Raw genomic sequence first — 17,327 nt, 5'->3', positions numbered from 1 at the left:
GGGTAGAGCTGTTTGTTATGGGTCCTTTTTAAAGCATAGTGACTAACGTGCCCCCCTGGCCCTGGGTTTACATTCATGAGAAAGACTTCAAATATTTATTTAATAATATTGTTTGACACTATACTGTTGTTCTCTCTTTCTCTCTCTCTCTCTACACACACACACACACACAAAATGAATCAAAGACAATTATTAGACTATTAGACCTGATTTTCAGCATATACAACAATGTACTTCAAAGAAGAGGCTGTTCTAATGTGCACATAGTGTTTTCTACCACATTCAAAGTTATTAATGAATAACATGAGCTTTTATCTGAGAGAAAATCAGAAATTTATCAGGAAAATAAGTCAGAAAGTCAGCATTTTTCGAGACTTGACCCTTATGCATATAAAATAACCCAATTTTAAAGTCCCCATGTAGTCAATAATTTTAACCCTTAAAACTATTTGAACGTTTTTCCTGTAAAAAAAATTCTTCATGCCTTAAAATAGCTTGAATGTAACTCTACATTCTTACTTTATTTAGTATACGCGGATCTATGAATATGCTAATTAGCCCCGCCTCCACTCGCACGAGCTCAGAAATCCACTCGATCAACTTACTGAGGTAAAAACTGCACAGTGGTATTGCTCTTCACAGCGTCGGACACATAAAGGTAATTAATATGATTAGCCTTTTGCTTGACTGTTATCAAACAGCTAATAATGTGTTGCTAATGTTACACAAACCATGTTCCCGTTCGCGAATCCCGTATCCTTAGAAACGCTTTGAACAACTCAGAACATCCGTGGAGAAAGGCATATAGTTCATCATAATATCGTAATATATACATCATACACCTGCTATATTGCTAAATCTACCTGATTTTTCATATCAACAGAAAAATATATGGGATAACCTCCTCTTGAGACTCCCTTGCTTCAGAGCGCTCATCGTTAATGATATGCAAAAGCCCGCCAGCACGTTGATGTGATTGGTTACAAGGTAGTTTGTGACGTCAGAAACACCAGCGATTTCAAACTGCGTTTTTGAAACTGTCTTTAGATCACTGCGGTTTTAAAGAGAAAATACTCAGCAATGGTGTTGGCTTATGAATTTGCACATGGCTTGTCTTAAAGCATATTAAAAACACCACATACACATATAAACAACATTAAAAACTTGATTTTCACCTCAGGGGTACTTAGTAAAAAAATAACATCGAGACTACATGGTTTCAACTTAAAGACTTTATTTTAAGATTTGAAGACTTGATAGCCAAGTTTGATTTTTCTTTCTGACTGAACTTACAGTGCAGCAAACAGACAAAAAAAACAAAAACAAGGTAGGATATAGTGGCAAAATTCATCCTAAATGTAACATTAGGACTGAATCCAGTTTATTTACTTAAATGTGAAGTTGTCCTTTTGACTGTTTCCAGACTTCAGAATGCTACAATATTAGCAACACAAGAATCCATCATCTGGAGTTGTGCTGGATTGAACATCTAAACAGATAGACGTGGTCCAACAGTGGGCTCATCATAGGGGTCTAAACAAAACAGTCCGGGAATGGTGCATCGGCAACTTCATACCACAATCTCGAAGTCGTTTTGCCTTGTTCATTGAGCAGAGATGTTCTTTGTGCTGAATTCTTGTTATTTATCTTTTAGTTAAAATTATTTAATGTAACATGACCTAAAACAGAGGAACAAAAACCATAACAAACTACACTCGAAGGGTCCATCCCTCTCCATGCTGAAACACTTTAGCCCTATAAATGTCAAATACTATCATCATCAAATATCATACAGGTGGCATTCATTAATACATCTTCTATTGTTAATACAATAATAGTTAAAAACCAAGAGTGAATGCTGGTCTCCCTGATAGGGTAACGAGAAAGAGGCAGCGTTAGTTCATTCTGAGTCATACCGAGAGTCAGTCACTCACTGCCAAGTCCCCTTGCAGTTTAATTCAACTTAAATGAACAAAAGAAATCACATTCCACAGTCACCGTAAGCAAACAATAAAACTCACCCTAAGAAACCTTTAACAGATTGTGTTCTGCTCAACATATGTCCATATTTATACAAAGCCAACAACGTTTGACCAGTCATATCCACGTATGAGTGAAGCTTTATAATTTATGCATGAGACCAGATGAATAAGGTAGGTTATTGTGTGATCTAATAAAACAATATCGACAAGGTCACTTTCCCAGAGCTGAGGCAACAGTTTTGTCAGATTTGGCATTAAACAACAATGGGGAAGGAATGAAGCGTTCCCACAGATGCAACCAAGGCTGTAACCACCATAGACACTGGAATATTTGATCGATATGAGCTTTTCAGCAATTCATTCTTAAATTATTACTGGTTATATTGACTGGTCCTTGACTACAGCCACTATATGAACATACTGGCATAGTGAGAGAATATGGGTACAAAGTGGTAACATTACACCAGCAAATTTCTAGGGCTGTAAATTGGTCTCATTGAGGCGGTTAGAATAAAGATGATTTCTGGCTTCCTCTTTTTTTTTTTTGTGAGTGATGCAAACTGAATGAATGCATATTTTGATCGTCTATGTATAGCAGATGAGATGTTTAAACCTTTACATTTTGGTTTTGATCCCTGACCAGCATGCCACTATGCTGGGAATTTAAACACTGGTATATTATCGCTTATCATTTATGCCATCCAAAAAATTCAAGAGATGATCTTTTTTTCTTTTAAAACAGTACACTAAAATGTCTAGAGTCACTCTGGCTCCATAAGCAAGCAGGGTTAACATACATTTGCACACTTGTACATTATACATACGTACATAAATATACACTTACATCTGTGCATATGTATGTACAAAGACACACTTAAAATGGACTTACATATAATTCTATATGTGTACACATACACAAAGTTACAGCATACATGTTAAGTGCTAGATTTCCAAGTATAGCTACTGCAAACCCAGTTTTGCATGCTGGGCTGCCATGGCTACGATAATACTGGTAGGCAGGATAACACAGTTTATGAACAACACATAGTTTACACATTTCACCCTTGAGGATTAAGGGAGCATGGGTTTGATTCTTCATGTTTCGTTTGTTTGGAGACCGTATGGGTTTCAGCAGCTATGTACAGAGGCAATGCCCACAGTCCAGTGTGAGGCCAGAGAGAGTGAGAGAGAGAGAGAGAGCGGAGCTTGTGCTAGTTAGAAAGCTTCTTGGCCGCCGCTTATACACTGTCAGTCTGACAGAATGTGCACAAAGGACATTGGGAAGACCCCTTTCCTTTCAGGCTGCCCCTCTATGTGCCCGATCTGTAAAAAGGCAGGGTAATGAAAGTGACAACATGCCCTAAAACCGCATTAACAATACTAGTAGCAAGCGCATGGCACAGATTTACTCACCCACCACTCCTGGTCTTCCTCTCCTGTAACAATTATAACCTCCCCCTCCACAAAAGTCAGCTCATCATCATTATCTGCTTGGCAATCGTAGATGGTTTTCACACGCCTTAGTTTGTTCTTTCCCTGCAAAGAGATGATCCTCAGTTATTTTAGTGTTACACCTTTTGATATTTTACAATATACACTACTGTTCAAGAATTTAGAGTTGTTTTTCGAAAGAAGTCTCTCATGCTCACATGATCCTTTAGAAATCATTCTAATATGCTGAATTGGTGCTCAAGAAATGCTTTTATATTATCAATGTTGAAAACTATGGAAGCTTGTTTCCGCCACGGAATAATAATAACAAAGGATAATTGTGACTTTTTAACTCACAATTCTGACTTTGTTTTTCTCACAATTGTGTGATGTAAAGTAACAATTGCGTGTTATAAAGTCAGAATTGTGTGATATAGTCAATGTATGTTATAAAGTCAGAATTACGAGATATAAACACTCGCAATTGCGAGTTATAAAGTCCAATTCTGAGGGAAAAAAAGTTACTTTTTTCTCAGAAATGCAAGTTTATATCTCGCAATTCTGACTTTATATCACATAATTCTGACTTTATATCACATAATTCTGACTTTATAACGCAATTCTGACTTTATATCACACAGTTCTGACTATAACACGCAATTCTGACTTTATAACTCGCAATTCTGACTTTGTATCACACAATTCTGACTTTATAACTCGCAATTCTGACTTTGTATCACACAACTCTGACTTTATAACACGCAATTCTGACTTTATAACTCGCAATTCTGACTTTATATCTCACAATTCTGACTTTATATCTCACAATTCTGACTTTATAACACAATTACGACTTTGTATCACACAATTCTGACTTAATAACTCGCAATTTTGACTTCATAATTGCAATTCTGACTTCATAACTTGCAATTGTGAGTTTATATCTCGCAATTCTGACTTTATATCACACAATTCTGACTTTATATTGCAATTCTGACTTTATATCACACAATTCTGACTATAACGCAATTCTGACTTTATATCTCACAATTCTGACTTTATATCACACAATTCTGACTTTATAATGCAATTCTGACTTTATATCATGCAATTCTGACTTTATATCTCACAATTCTGACTTTATATCACGCAATTTTGACTTTATAACTCACAATTCTGACTTTATAACTCGCAAATGTTTATATCACTCAATTCTGAGAAAAAAAGTCAAAATTGTGAGATAAAAAGTGGCAATTACCTTTTTTATTTTTTATTCGGTGGCGGAAACAAGCTTCCATAGAAAACAGTTGCACTGCCTAATATTTTTGTGGAAACCATGATTTTTTTTTCAGGATTTTTTGATGAATAGAAAGTTATTTTGTAATATTATAAATGTTTTTACTGTCACTTTTGATCAATTTAATGTATTTGCTGAATAAATGTATTAACTTCTTAAAAAAATAAAATAAAATCTTACTGATCCCAAACTTTTTTGAATGGTAGTGTATATAAAAACAAAATAAAATTAACAAATACATTTATTTTTTATTATTAATAAAAAAAATGCTAAATATTTATTAAGTTAAATATTTTGCCAAATGTTTGTTACATTTAAAATTATAAAACAATAGATATAGGTCATTAAATTAGGACAAAAAAAGAATTTGGCTACTTTTTTGGGTCCACTGTACATACAGTCAAACCAAAAATTATTCAGATATTTTTGATAGTTTTGATATATTTTTACTAGTGGGTGCAGGACACTATAGTTCATTTATGTAAGTGAGGATAGCAAAATAAAGTAAACTGTGACATATTATACCCAAAAATTCTTCATACAGTGGACTACTAGTAAAATTTATATAAATTTGGAACCAAAAATTATTCAGACACTTTGACCTGACCATGTTTTGCTTAAGTGTTATCTGACATAATTAAGATTAATTTTTTCTGACACAGTTTAACTCTGTGATCTTGTCATATTTTATTACCATTTTTTATGAATAAACTGTATTAATGAATGAAATGTTCAAGGTGTCTGAATAAAGTTAGGTTTGACTGTATATAACACTCTCTAAAATGTCTTTCACTCACTACTGTGTTTATTTTCCGTGGCATTGGGACAGGCATCTCCACAGCTCCTGCAGGTGCACCATTAGTGTCCTCACTGGCCTGTCTGGGAGAGAGCTCCTCCTGCTGACTGAATGACTGCACCTCTGTCAGCTGGGGCTTCGGGCTGGTTTCCTCCTGTGTCGTTTGCCTCTGTGTGGACTCAGCAGCTGAAGACATCGAAGGCTTGGATGGGAGGTCAGAGAGCTGCGGCTTAGGGGGAAGATCCTTAAGCTGTGGTTTCGGGGGCAGGTCAGAAAGCTGAGGTTTTGGCGGTAAATCCGACAATTGTGGTTTCGGGGGAAGATCAGACAGTTGCGGCTTAGGGGGAAGGTCTGAGATGTGTGGTTTCTGCGGCACCTCCAGGGGCTGGGAGCGTTCTGCAGGTTGCGGGATTTTAGGTGGCGGCTCAGTGGGTCTGGTTATTGTATCTGAAGCTCTGGTGGGAGGTGTGTCCTGGGCCTGTGGAGGTTTCTGCAGCACATCGGGACCAGACTTGTCCATTGAGGGGAGGTGGATTGTGTCAATCTTTCGTAGTGCCACTGAAAGAGTAAGACATCATGGGCAGGTCAATGCAAAGGTAAAAATTATAAATATAAATAAATCCTTTGTATTTAATGTCATGTTAAATGTACCTTTTTGAGGTAGTTTGGGAAGAACTCGTGGACCAAACGCCGCTTTTGTGTTCATAGAAGTAGTGCTGAAATCAAAAAGTTCCTGTGATTAATATCTCTGTAACAGACTAAAAAAAAAACTAAAACTAACATGAAAAAGATAACATTTAAATTGTAATGCTAAATTTTTAAGGTCTACATTTTTTGTTTACAGTTCAGATCTATTACACATACAGTAAAATGCACAAATGTTTATTGTGCAATACATTACAATTAAATTGTAAAAAAAACAAATACAGAGGAAAATTGGTGGTAACAGTGGAAATCAGAAAGCATGAAACTGCAGGTTATCTATATCAAGCAGGTGTGTCTGAATGTCAGTGTGGTGCAACACCTTTGCTGCTGCTGAATTCCCTCAAACTTATTGGCCGGGGATGTCCGATTTGCAGAAGGAGGTGTAGACTCACTTCCTATGAGGTTCACAATAAAAAGAGGGAAGAGGTTTAAAGCAGGTTTGAAGTTCCTGTATTTCATTAAAAGCTTGTTTCTGTCCCAGTAACCTTCATTGAGGTTACCAAGACATTTTTTATGGTAAAATATTTTCTCAAATCCCAGCTTAAAGGGTTAGTTTACCCAAAAATGAAAATTCTGTCATTAATTACTCACCTTCATGTTGTTACAAACCCGTAAGACTTTCGTTCATCTTCAAAACACAAATGAAGGTCTTTTAAATAAAATCTGAGAGATTTCTATCCTTCCATTTACAGTCTATGCAACTACCACTTCAAAAAGTTCATAAAGAGATCATAAAACTAATCCATTTGTATTGAGCGGTTTAGTTCAAATTTTCTGAAGAGACACGATCGCTTTTTATGATGAACAGATTGAATTTAGGCTTTTATTCACAGTTTCATCAACTCACACATCAGTTGTGGTAAACAGAAGCTCAAGCACATTTGAGCTTCCACAAGAAGCAATGAGGTTCATTCTCCTGCGTCAAGCAGGTTCAGATTAGCTTCTGTTTATGTTCACTGATCAATGTTTATATGTGAATAAGAGCCTAAATTAAATCTGTTCATCATACAAAGCGATCGTGTCTCTTCAGAAATTTCAAGACAACTATAAGAAAGGCATCTGTAAGTTGATTTTTCTGAGAAAAAAAAAACTGGCTCTGTGGCACTATTAAATCATCACTTTGAGCATCACAACCAGTCCAATTAGCTAAACCAAAGGCACGAGTTTGGGGGGAACTATTTGTTTATCCTACCATTGGAAGAGTGTTTGGGGAAACCTGTTTGAAAAATGGCACTTTTCCCAAATACAGCAGACTTTGGTGTCCCAAGACTTTTTAAAAAGCATTAATGCACAATTAGACATGTTAAATACACTATTATCTAACATTACATGAATCTAGCAAAACGTTTTTAGCCAAATTAAATGAACCCTGCATGAAAAGTATGTAAACACATCAAATGTCATTTAAAAAAAAATAATTGAAATGGAGTCTTAACATTTACGGCTATATTCAAAAATTAGAACACAATGTTACCATTTCGACAATTTCTAAAATTGATATTCTAACTGTAATTATTAACTAATTTTAATCACCATTTTAATTTTAGTTATTGTTAGGTGAAGCTAATAGAACACATTACACATTTTACCTTTAAACATTTTAATAGGATATTTTAATTTTAAAAATGCGACAACACAAACAAAATGAATGATTATTATTAAATCACAAAGCTCAGAATCACAAAACGAAAAGAAAGCTGCCATAAGTAAATTAACGAGAATAACCACTTTAACTCTCATTGTGGGGCGAGGAAAGAGAAAATACTGAGCACTAGTTGTATTAATATCTTTGAGCTTTTCACATGTCAGGCATCCTCTCACAAAGCTCTTGGTTTTTGATCATTAACACATACTCAAGAAGAAGAGCCCTAAATCAATTACTCAGAATATCACTTCATTATGTAATGGCCATTTGAGGTCAGGCTGAGAATTCATACCCACCCATTTCACACCAACACCACCACCACTATCAGCATCAAAACAACAAAATTACAAGAATTTTTTGGAGGTGTTAGCAACAAAATATTGTTTCTGCAAACACAAAACTGAGGTGTTGCCACCTGGACGCACCTTTGCTCTGCGGGCCCTGCAGTACGGGGCTGGGGGGGTCTGAGTGGGTGCGCTTGTGTCCGGGAGGTGGAGGAGGCGCTCTCTTCTTAGACAGAGTGGAGCTGCCTCCTGCACTCGATTGCGATCCCAGTGGCAGGGAGGTGGGCGGTCCAGAGGACGGAGCTGAAAGAGTGACGAGATGACGTGATTGGTCGAGAAGCAAGTGAGGCCCGAGCGCACCGGAACACAAGGGCAAAGACAACACTCCCATCATGTAGGGAGTGATGAGTGTAAAGTGATTTTCAAAAGCACAACCAAAAATAATCAAGAAATTGATTATGGTCCCAGAATGCAGTCGCGGCAAATATCCGATTAGTTATAAACGACAGCCAAAGGTTGCACATTCCAGTTCAGTTTACAAGCAAACAGTGGTTGTGGTGTGAGAGGACATTTTACAATTACTCAGGGTCAGCCTCAACCGATTGCACAATATACCTCCCCCGCAATTAGAGTTAATGTAAAGATGTCAGGTACATGCAAACAATTCAATCTACCATCATGTTTCACCTTTCCAGGTACATGGGCTGCTCTTTTTTTATCTGTTTTTCATGCATAAAGGCATTTATACCTTTTGTAGTGGTCTTGCTGGCTATTGTGGGTCCCTCTGATACCGGAGATGCAGGTGTATCAGTGGAGGTGCTGTAGACGGGGTTGGCAAAGGCTCCGTAGGACAGTCTCTGTTTGTCCCTGTGCCCTAAATACCCCGGCAGAGACAGCTTCTCCTGAGGGGACACGCTCGAGGAATGACAGAAGCTCTGAGGTCGGGGAGAACGCTCCTTCTTCACTGGACTGGGCTGGAGATGGAAAAATATTACACATCATATGATTTTGAGACTAGTAAACAGCCTTTCCAAAACCTCGCAATTACAACTGAGGCTGTGTATATGTGGCGTTGAGGTGGTGGTGTGTGCTTTCAGGCACATCCAAGTGTGGTAATGTTTTGATTTCAGTTCTCATTTCTCGAGTCATGGATCTCTGCCGATGAGAATCCACTTTTATGATGGTATAAAATGCTATTTTTGATTTTGTGATAAATTTGAAGCACTATAAGGAACTTGGTTGCTTATCAAATTCTCTTTTCTGTTTCTGTGTGGCCAGAGAGCTTTTTTTCACACAGTGGACAGAGAGCATTTTCCACACTATTGTTAAAAGGCTAATGTGACAACCATTATATAGACATCAGTTGTCACAATTTTTATATGTGCATTACCCTAATGGTGGTAATATACTTTTTGTTTTCTATGTAAACTCTGGGTAAAATTGGCTATTTTTTGTCTTGATTTTTTTTAATAACATGTTGTTGTTGTTGTTGTTTTTTTAAGGAAAAGTGTACATTAGCTTAGTTTGAAACAATTATAAAAGATATAACCTTTGTGAATAAAACATAATACAATTTTGAAGGTTTTCCTAAAGGGGACCTATTATGCCCCTTTTACAAGATGTAATGTAAGTCTCTGGTGTCCCCAGAATGTGTCTGTGAAGTTTCAACTCAAAATACAGTATAGCTTGTCAAATTTGCCCCTATTTGGGTATGAGCAAAAACACGCCATTTTTGTGTGTGTCCCTTTAAATGCAAATGAGCTGCTGCTCCCGGCCCCCTTTCCAGAAGAGGGCGCAGCTTTAACAGCTCACGCTTCGGTTTCTCAACAACAACAAAGCTGGAGAATCTCACGCAGCCAAAATGAGGATTGTCATTAACGGTGTTCAGCCTTACATTGTTCAAACCAGAGTCAGACACTGATGGAGAGACTCAGGAAGAAGTTACAACTTTTAGAATGCATCTGGACATTTCTGAACGGTTAGTGGATAAATTTATGTAGTTGCTGTGGAGTTGATTCAACTCATCGACTAGCATGTGCCGTCATGTTAATCTTTTGTACAAATCCAGCGTTGAATTGACCCTCGTTTGTGAAGCAGTCCGGTGTAAAATGACAGCATGGCAACAACACTCTACTACAACAACTCGTCCTCTTCTCTAAAGCAGCCCAAAATGGCCTCACCCCACTTTGTTGTGTGTTCTCGGGGGCCGGGTTTATGTAAATTTTGGGGTTTGTAATGTCACCAACCCGGGAAGAAACTTGTTGTAGTCCCTACCAGCTGTTTGTTGTAGTCCTTAAAAAGCGAATTATGTAAAAGAAAATATCTCCCTTTGCACTGAACTATGAGCATCATAACTTTGCAGATGTTGTTTATGCTCTAACAGCAACATTACACACTAACTAAAGTTTAAAAAGTGAAATCATAATCAAGGACCCCTTTAAATGTTGCACCATGTTCTGACCAGGTGTGAAGTTTCCAGCAACTAGCAATCAGTTGCCTACAAAATTTCTCATAATACCTTATGCTTATTATACTTTGCTTTTAACTGACAAAGCAAAGTAGAGCTCTAGTATTGGGAGATATGGGACAAAGCAAAAGGTGGGTGCCCAAACCTTGTCATCTAGGTCATCATCACTCTCGTCAATCTCCTCCAGCCGCAGATTCCACTCATACTCCACATGCACGTGAGGATTAAACCTCCCGGCTGCTGCCTCCATCAGCTGCACAACCAATCACAAACCCATCAACATAATACACTTCTCCTCTCTGATATTAATGCCAGAAAAGGCCATGTTTTGAGCAATTATATGACTGTAAAGTGAAATTGCAGGTGGTTGTATGGCAAAATTCTTCCATAATTACCACAGTATCAGCAACACAATAAAAAGAAGCATTGAATATAAAGCATCACACTCACTAGCTCTTCACACGGTGTATTTTTCAGTCGTCTGGCAATGTCCAAAGCTGTCTCCCCATTTTGATTAACTGAAATAAAACACATAAAGCACATAGGAACAGCCTTGGTACTACAATGGTACTTGGTACTACTTAAATTCAGAATAACAAAGAATAAAAAGTAGTTTTATATTAAGGTTGGGAATAATTAAATATATTAAATATATTAAGTATACTGTATACGGTATACAGTAAATATATACTGAGCAAGATGCAAAAATCAAAGCCTCCAGGTTAGGTGTGGTGACACCTGTGTATTATTCAGTGCAAATGAAAAGAATTTGAGGAATGAAATATGTTGGAAGATGAGCCTCTAAGCATTCAGACTGGCATGCGGGTCCCAGAGGCCTGTTTTTACAGCGGAGGATTTTAAACCTCTGCAGAAGATCCAATAATCTCTGGCAAACCATTTTATGACTTTAAATGAAATGTCAGAGCGATTATATATAGGTTTGGGGTCAGTGAGATTTTTTGAAAGAAGTTAATACTTTTATTCAGCAAGGATGCATTTAATTCAGCTTTGCCTTCACAGGAATAAATTACATAAAAAATAAATAAAACAAAGCAGCTCTTATAAATTGGTGAGCACAAGTGTGTGTGTGTGTGTGTGTGTGTGTGTGTACATATGTGACCCGTGCCGGCAAAATGAGTTGAAATGCTAATTACAAGCTACAGGCAAAACAAGTGAAAAATGTCAATTTTGGTCGAATTTGAGGTTTTCACAAAAATGAGTTCATTAAGCCCTCATCTAGTGATCCCAATTCTCCAAATACTAATTAATAAATTATCTTTATTTGCACGTTTTCTGAGAGGTGTACCTTCCTAAATCTTTCCTTTAATTTAAAAATCCATGAAAAATTGCTGTTTTTCTCTGCTCGCTTCTCAACGATTTGTGCTTCCTCTCAGCACAAGTTAGCGTTGTAAAGCGCAGCATTACTACTTTGTGAATATTTATTGTGAATTATTGATGGAATGAGTCTGAACCAATAAAATGTGATTTTCAAACTCATGCTGATGTAAACAAAACCAGATTGTTGCTGACTCGCAATAATGCATGGTGCATTCTGGTATCATGGGAAAAAAGTTGAACATATATTTTTCCCATAGATATAAAAAGGGGTTTGACTTTATGTGTGCCAAATTTGGTGGTATTACCAGGGATTTTAAGGTATGGTCACATGGTGATTTTGTTTTGGAACCTTCAGAAAACTAAATTTTTCTCAAAATTGACTCTATCGACTTCAAACAAGTGCAGCTCAGTCATTTATTTATTTTTTTTGGTCAGATTCCAACAAACCATAGATCATTTTGAAGGTTTTTAAATAGAGAACATGAAAATAACAATAACTCATTTTTGAAAATTTGCTCATTGCAACCTTAATGGATTAGTTCACTTCAGAATTAATATTTCCTGATAATCTACTCACCCCCATGTCATTCAAGATGTTTATGTCTTTCTTTCTTTAGTCAAAAACAAATTAAGGTTTTTGAGGAAAACATTCCAGGATTTTTCTCCATATAGTGGACTTCAACAGGGTTCAACGGGTTGAAGTTCCAAATTTCAGTTTCAATGCAGCCTCAAAGTGCTCTACATGATCCCAGACGAGGAATACGGGTCTTATCTAGCGAAACAATCTGTAATTTTCTAAAAAAGATTAAAAAAAATTATACTTTTATCACAAATGCTCGTTTTGCACTAGCTCTGCAATGCGCCACACATTACGTAATAATGTTGGAAAGGTCACGGCGGAAGTACCGATCCAAGTGTCTACAAAGTGAACGTGCAAAGACTAAGTCAAACGCCCTTCACAAAAAAAGGTAAAACAACGATGCTGGACGATTTTGAAGTTGGAGGAGAAAATGAGATGGAGTTTTTCGCCCTACCGCGATACTTCCGCCCTTGTCACGCGTGACCTTTCCAACGTGATTACGTAATGCGTGGCGCATCGCAGAGCAGTGCAAGACAAGCATTTGTGGTTAAAAAGAATATAAATTTTTATTTTTTAAAAATAGCCAATCGTTTCGCTAGATAAGACCCTTATTCCTCGGCTGGGATCATGTAGAGCCCTTTGAAGCTGCATTGAAACTGCAATTTGGACCTTCAACCCATTGTACCCCACTGAAGTCCACTATATGGAGAAAAATCCTGGAATGTTTTCCTCAAAAACCTTAATTTCTTTTTGACTGAAGAAAGAAAGACATGAACATCTTGGATGACATGGGGGTGAGTAAATTATCAGGACATTTTAATTCTGAAGTGAACTAATCCTTTAATCAACAAATTAACGTAGAATATACATAAAGGAAGTATACAGTCAAACAAAAAATTATTCAGACATTTTTTATATTTTTGGTATATTTTTACTAGTGGGTGCAGGACACTATAGTTGATTTATGTAAGTAAGGATAGCAAAATAAAGTAAACTGTGACATATTATACCCAAAAATTCTTCATACAGTGGTGGACTACCAGTAAAACTGATAAAAATTTGGAACCAAAAATTATTCAGACACTTTGACCTGACCATGTTTTGCTTAAGTGTTATCTGACATAATTAAGATTAATTTTTTCTGACAGTTTAACTCTGAGATCTTGTCCTATTTTATTACCATTTTTTAAACTATAGTGAATAAACTGAATTAATGAATGAAATGTTCAAGGTCACTGAATAAATGTTGGTTTGACTGTATGTTAATAAATTCACATGGCCATGCATTGAGATTTAAACTCCAAACTATTAAAATAACTCCAGATGTTGTCTCTGCTGAAACACCATTAGGGAGATGGTAAAGATAACCCACTTACCCAGGTCAATAGATGGTTTTCCCCTGAGCAGCAGTTTGAGACACTCTGGCTTCTCATATGTGCAGCAGTAATGGAGAGCAGCGTTTCCACTCTCCGTCTGTCTGTCTAGAGTTCCACTACACACACAGACACATTTACCATCTTGCAGCTTAATTCTTAAATGTGTGTCAGTGGACTAATGCACACCACCGAATGTTCTGTCCGTTACCTGTTTTGGACAAGAAAGTCCACCAGGTGCAGTGAGGTCTGGTCTGACATCCGCACAGCAAAGTGCAGCGCTGTCTCTCCCGGGTCCTGTCAACAGTAATTCAGTACCAAAATCAGGACAACATTACTGAGAAATATTTGCATTAATTTAACATATATAGCATATTCTTGCGATTGACCAAAAGCAGGTTTCAGATCCTCTAAAACTACAGGAAGTGTCTTAAAAAAATATTGAGTACTGACAAACCCTTGGGCAACCACACTTGTCATCTGTCCTGAGGTCAGTTCATATACACTCTGGGGAATAAATGACTATATTTCTCTAAATAAGCAGCATATAAATCAGTTAGTCCAACTATTAGTCAATCAGATCAATACCCGTCCTGCTTCTGGAAATGGATCCATTAGCTCCACTCCATCTGCATAGAGCTGAATCAGAGCCATCAGGTCTCGAGTTCTCACGGCCTCGTACAAGTCGCCCTGTCTGGCTGTGGCTGTAGTGGCTGTATGCCGAGCAAACCTGTGCTCCACATACTTTGCATTTATGTACTCCTTCCTCTCGGTCCTAAAGGAATTTATTTCAAAACTTTATTTCAAAGCACACACTGCTTTACATATGAATTAGTGCATTAACTACCAAACAAAGAGTCATTCCAATAGCTAAAGTCTGTAGTACTGTCTACATTTGTTAATGTATGCTAGGTAGGCCAGTACTCACATGTCACTTGATGGTGTTGGTTTTGGTGAAGGGCTCGGCAGATTCCCTTCTAATATTTCATTAAAACTACTGTTACCCACATTCTTCGCCAGCTGTGGAGAGATAGCAATCGGCTGTGAGTAACTTTAGCATTATTAATACCTATATATTTGATAATACATTCAGCGATCAAGACAATACTTTTTAATTAATATATACGCAAACTCCCTTTCAAAAGTTTGGGGTCGGTAATTAAAAAAAGAATTAATGCTTAACAAGGCTGCATTTATCTGATCAAAAATACAGTAAAAACAGTAATATTGTGAAATATTATTACTATTTTAAATAACTTTTCTATTTAATATACAATTTATTCCTGTGAAAACAAAGCTTTCAGCATCATTACTCCAGTATTCAGTGTCACATGATCCTTCAGAAATCATTCTGATATGCTGATTTGCTGCTCAAGAAACATTTCTTATTATCAATGTTGAAAAGAGTTGTGTTGCTTACTTTTCTGTGGTTCTGTGATAATCTTTTACATAATTCTTGGAAGAATTTGAAATAGAAATGTTTTGTAACATTTTACAGTTGTTATGGTCATTTCTAATAAATTTAAAGGGTTAGTTCACCCAAAAATTAAGATTCTGTCATCATTTACTCACCCTCATGTCGTTTTAAACCTGTAAGACTTTCGTTCATCTTCAAAACACAAATGAAGATCTTTTTGATGAAATCTGAGAGATTTCTGTCCCTCCATGGACAGTCTACACGACTACCACTTTGACGCTTCAAAAAGTTCATAAAGAGATTGTAAAACTAATCCATATGAATTGAGCGACTTTCCGAAGAGACACAATCGCTTTATATGGTGAACAGTTTGAATTAGGGCTTTTATTCACATGTAAACATTGATCAGCGAATATAAACAGCAGCTCAACCAAACCTGCTGGACACACACAAGAGCAAACCTCCTGCGGAAGCTCAAAAGTGCTGCGTAACACACGAGAATGAACCTCATTGGTTCTCGCACATCATGCGAACATGCTTGAGCTTCTGTTTACCACAACTGATGTGTGAGTTGATTAATGTTTATATGTGAATAAAAGCATAAATTCAATCTGTTCATCATATAAAGCGATCTTGTCTCTTCAGAAAATTTGAACTTAATCGCTCAATATATATGGATTAGTTTTACGATCTATGAACTTTTTGAAGTGTCAAAGTTTCAGTTGTGTAGCTGTCTTATGGAGGGACAGAAAGCTCTCAGATTTCATCAAAAATATCTTAATTTGTGTTTCGAAGATGAAAGAAAGTCTTACGGGTGTGGAACAAGATGAGGGTGAGTAATTAATGACAGAATTTTCATTTTGGGTCAACTAACACTTTAATAAAAGAATTTAAATAAATAAATAAAAATTCTGACCCTCAAACTTTTTAAACAGTGTTGAAAATTACAAGATTTACATTCACATTACCAAGAGTTCAGAGGTGCCGAGTTTGTCTAGTTCCATGGACTGGATGCGTGAAATATGGACGCCCATTTCCCTGTGGATCCCAGAACACTCGATGCATGTCAGGATGCCGAGGTTAGTGGATAACCATTTAGGCTCTAGAGCAGATGAAATGGGAGAAAATTGGGTTTTTTATTGTAGTCTTGAGGGCTGTGTGTCCTGCCATTCACCTCTCAGCCACAAGGTGGCGCATGAATCTATGAAACTCTGTTTTGATATCTCTTATAAAGTGGGGACTGTGTCAGATGCCACTGCTATAAAACTTTCACACACAAGCTTGGCTAACCTGGTGCTCCACAGTCACAGCACACTTCGTTTCCAGGTATGCGCAGCACATCCTCGATGATGGCTTTGGTCAAGTCTTCCAAACTGTCATCTCCAGCACTCTGCTCCCCACGGAACGCCATGTTCAGAGCCTCCTCCTTACTGTTAGTCAGCACTGAAATCCATCTGCTCATCACACATGAACATATATATATGCATTAATCGCTTACACACCACCACAGATGGGCACGTACATGTGATAAGTTATGTGAAAAACTACACATATACAGGTTTGCACACAAATACCTGTTTATGTATCAAGATGTGTGTTATACAGATATTTAAATATCAACAGATAAACACAAGCTTACTAATCCACAGCAAAATTAATATAATATAATATAATTATATATACACAATATAATAACATGCATGAGCTTTTTATTTAGCCGTTAAGCATACTAAAGACCATAATTTAAACTTCAACAGCAAAAACAGCATTAGAGTAATTATTTCTGAGAATCAGCTCAAACTATTAAAAAAAAAAAATCAGCTTCATTCGAAAATGTTGAAAAGTTAAAAATGTTTAGTAAAAAATATATAAATACATAAATTATGAAAATTATTAAAAACATTATTTTACCTTATTCATGTAGTGCAAAAACTGTGGAAATTTTCATTTTAATAAAATTATTTTTTTATGTTTTTGGAAGTCTCTTATGCTCACCAAGACTACATTTATTT

The 17,327-nt window shown here is 36.7% G+C and overlaps 1 protein-coding gene across 5 annotated transcripts in view; it reads right to left on the bottom strand.

The window, feature by feature from the left end:
• Positions 1–1,214: 1,214 nt before the first annotated feature.
• Positions 1,215–17,327, bottom strand: part of asap1a (ArfGAP with SH3 domain, ankyrin repeat and PH domain 1a) — a 63,718-nt gene continuing 47,605 nt past the window's right edge. For 4 of the 5 annotated variants that reach the window (XM_051866553.1, XM_051866546.1, XM_051866577.1 and 1 more), the window contains 15 exons: positions 16,606–16,769; positions 16,284–16,417; positions 14,827–14,918; positions 14,487–14,673; positions 14,110–14,195; positions 13,902–14,017; positions 11,058–11,125; positions 10,753–10,860; positions 8,889–9,114; positions 8,282–8,443; positions 6,531–6,606; positions 6,158–6,222; positions 5,508–6,064; positions 3,396–3,518; positions 1,215–3,305 (listed from right to left, as the gene is read on the bottom strand). In XM_051866553.1, coding sequence (XP_051722513.1) covers positions 3,231–3,305; positions 3,396–3,518; positions 5,508–6,064; positions 6,158–6,222; positions 6,531–6,606; positions 8,282–8,443; positions 8,889–9,114; positions 10,753–10,860; positions 11,058–11,125; positions 13,902–14,017; positions 14,110–14,195; positions 14,487–14,673; positions 14,827–14,918; positions 16,284–16,417; positions 16,606–16,769 — 2,239 coding nt within the window. In that variant the 3' untranslated portion in view covers positions 1,215–3,230. The remainder of the gene's footprint in view (positions 3,306–3,395; positions 3,519–5,507; positions 6,065–6,157; positions 6,223–6,530; positions 6,607–8,281; positions 8,444–8,888; positions 9,115–10,752; positions 10,861–11,057; positions 11,126–13,901; positions 14,018–14,109; positions 14,196–14,486; positions 14,674–14,826; positions 14,919–16,283; positions 16,418–16,605; positions 16,770–17,327) is intronic. The other variant, XM_051866568.1, reaches the window with a different exon arrangement.

Source organism: Ctenopharyngodon idella, chromosome 2 (assembly GCF_019924925.1).
Source record: "Ctenopharyngodon idella isolate HZGC_01 chromosome 2, HZGC01, whole genome shotgun sequence".
Lineage (NCBI taxonomy): Eukaryota > Metazoa > Chordata > Actinopteri > Cypriniformes > Xenocyprididae > Ctenopharyngodon > Ctenopharyngodon idella.
Note: the sequence above shows the minus strand (reverse complement) of the source record. Positions and strands in the feature narration are given on the sequence as shown.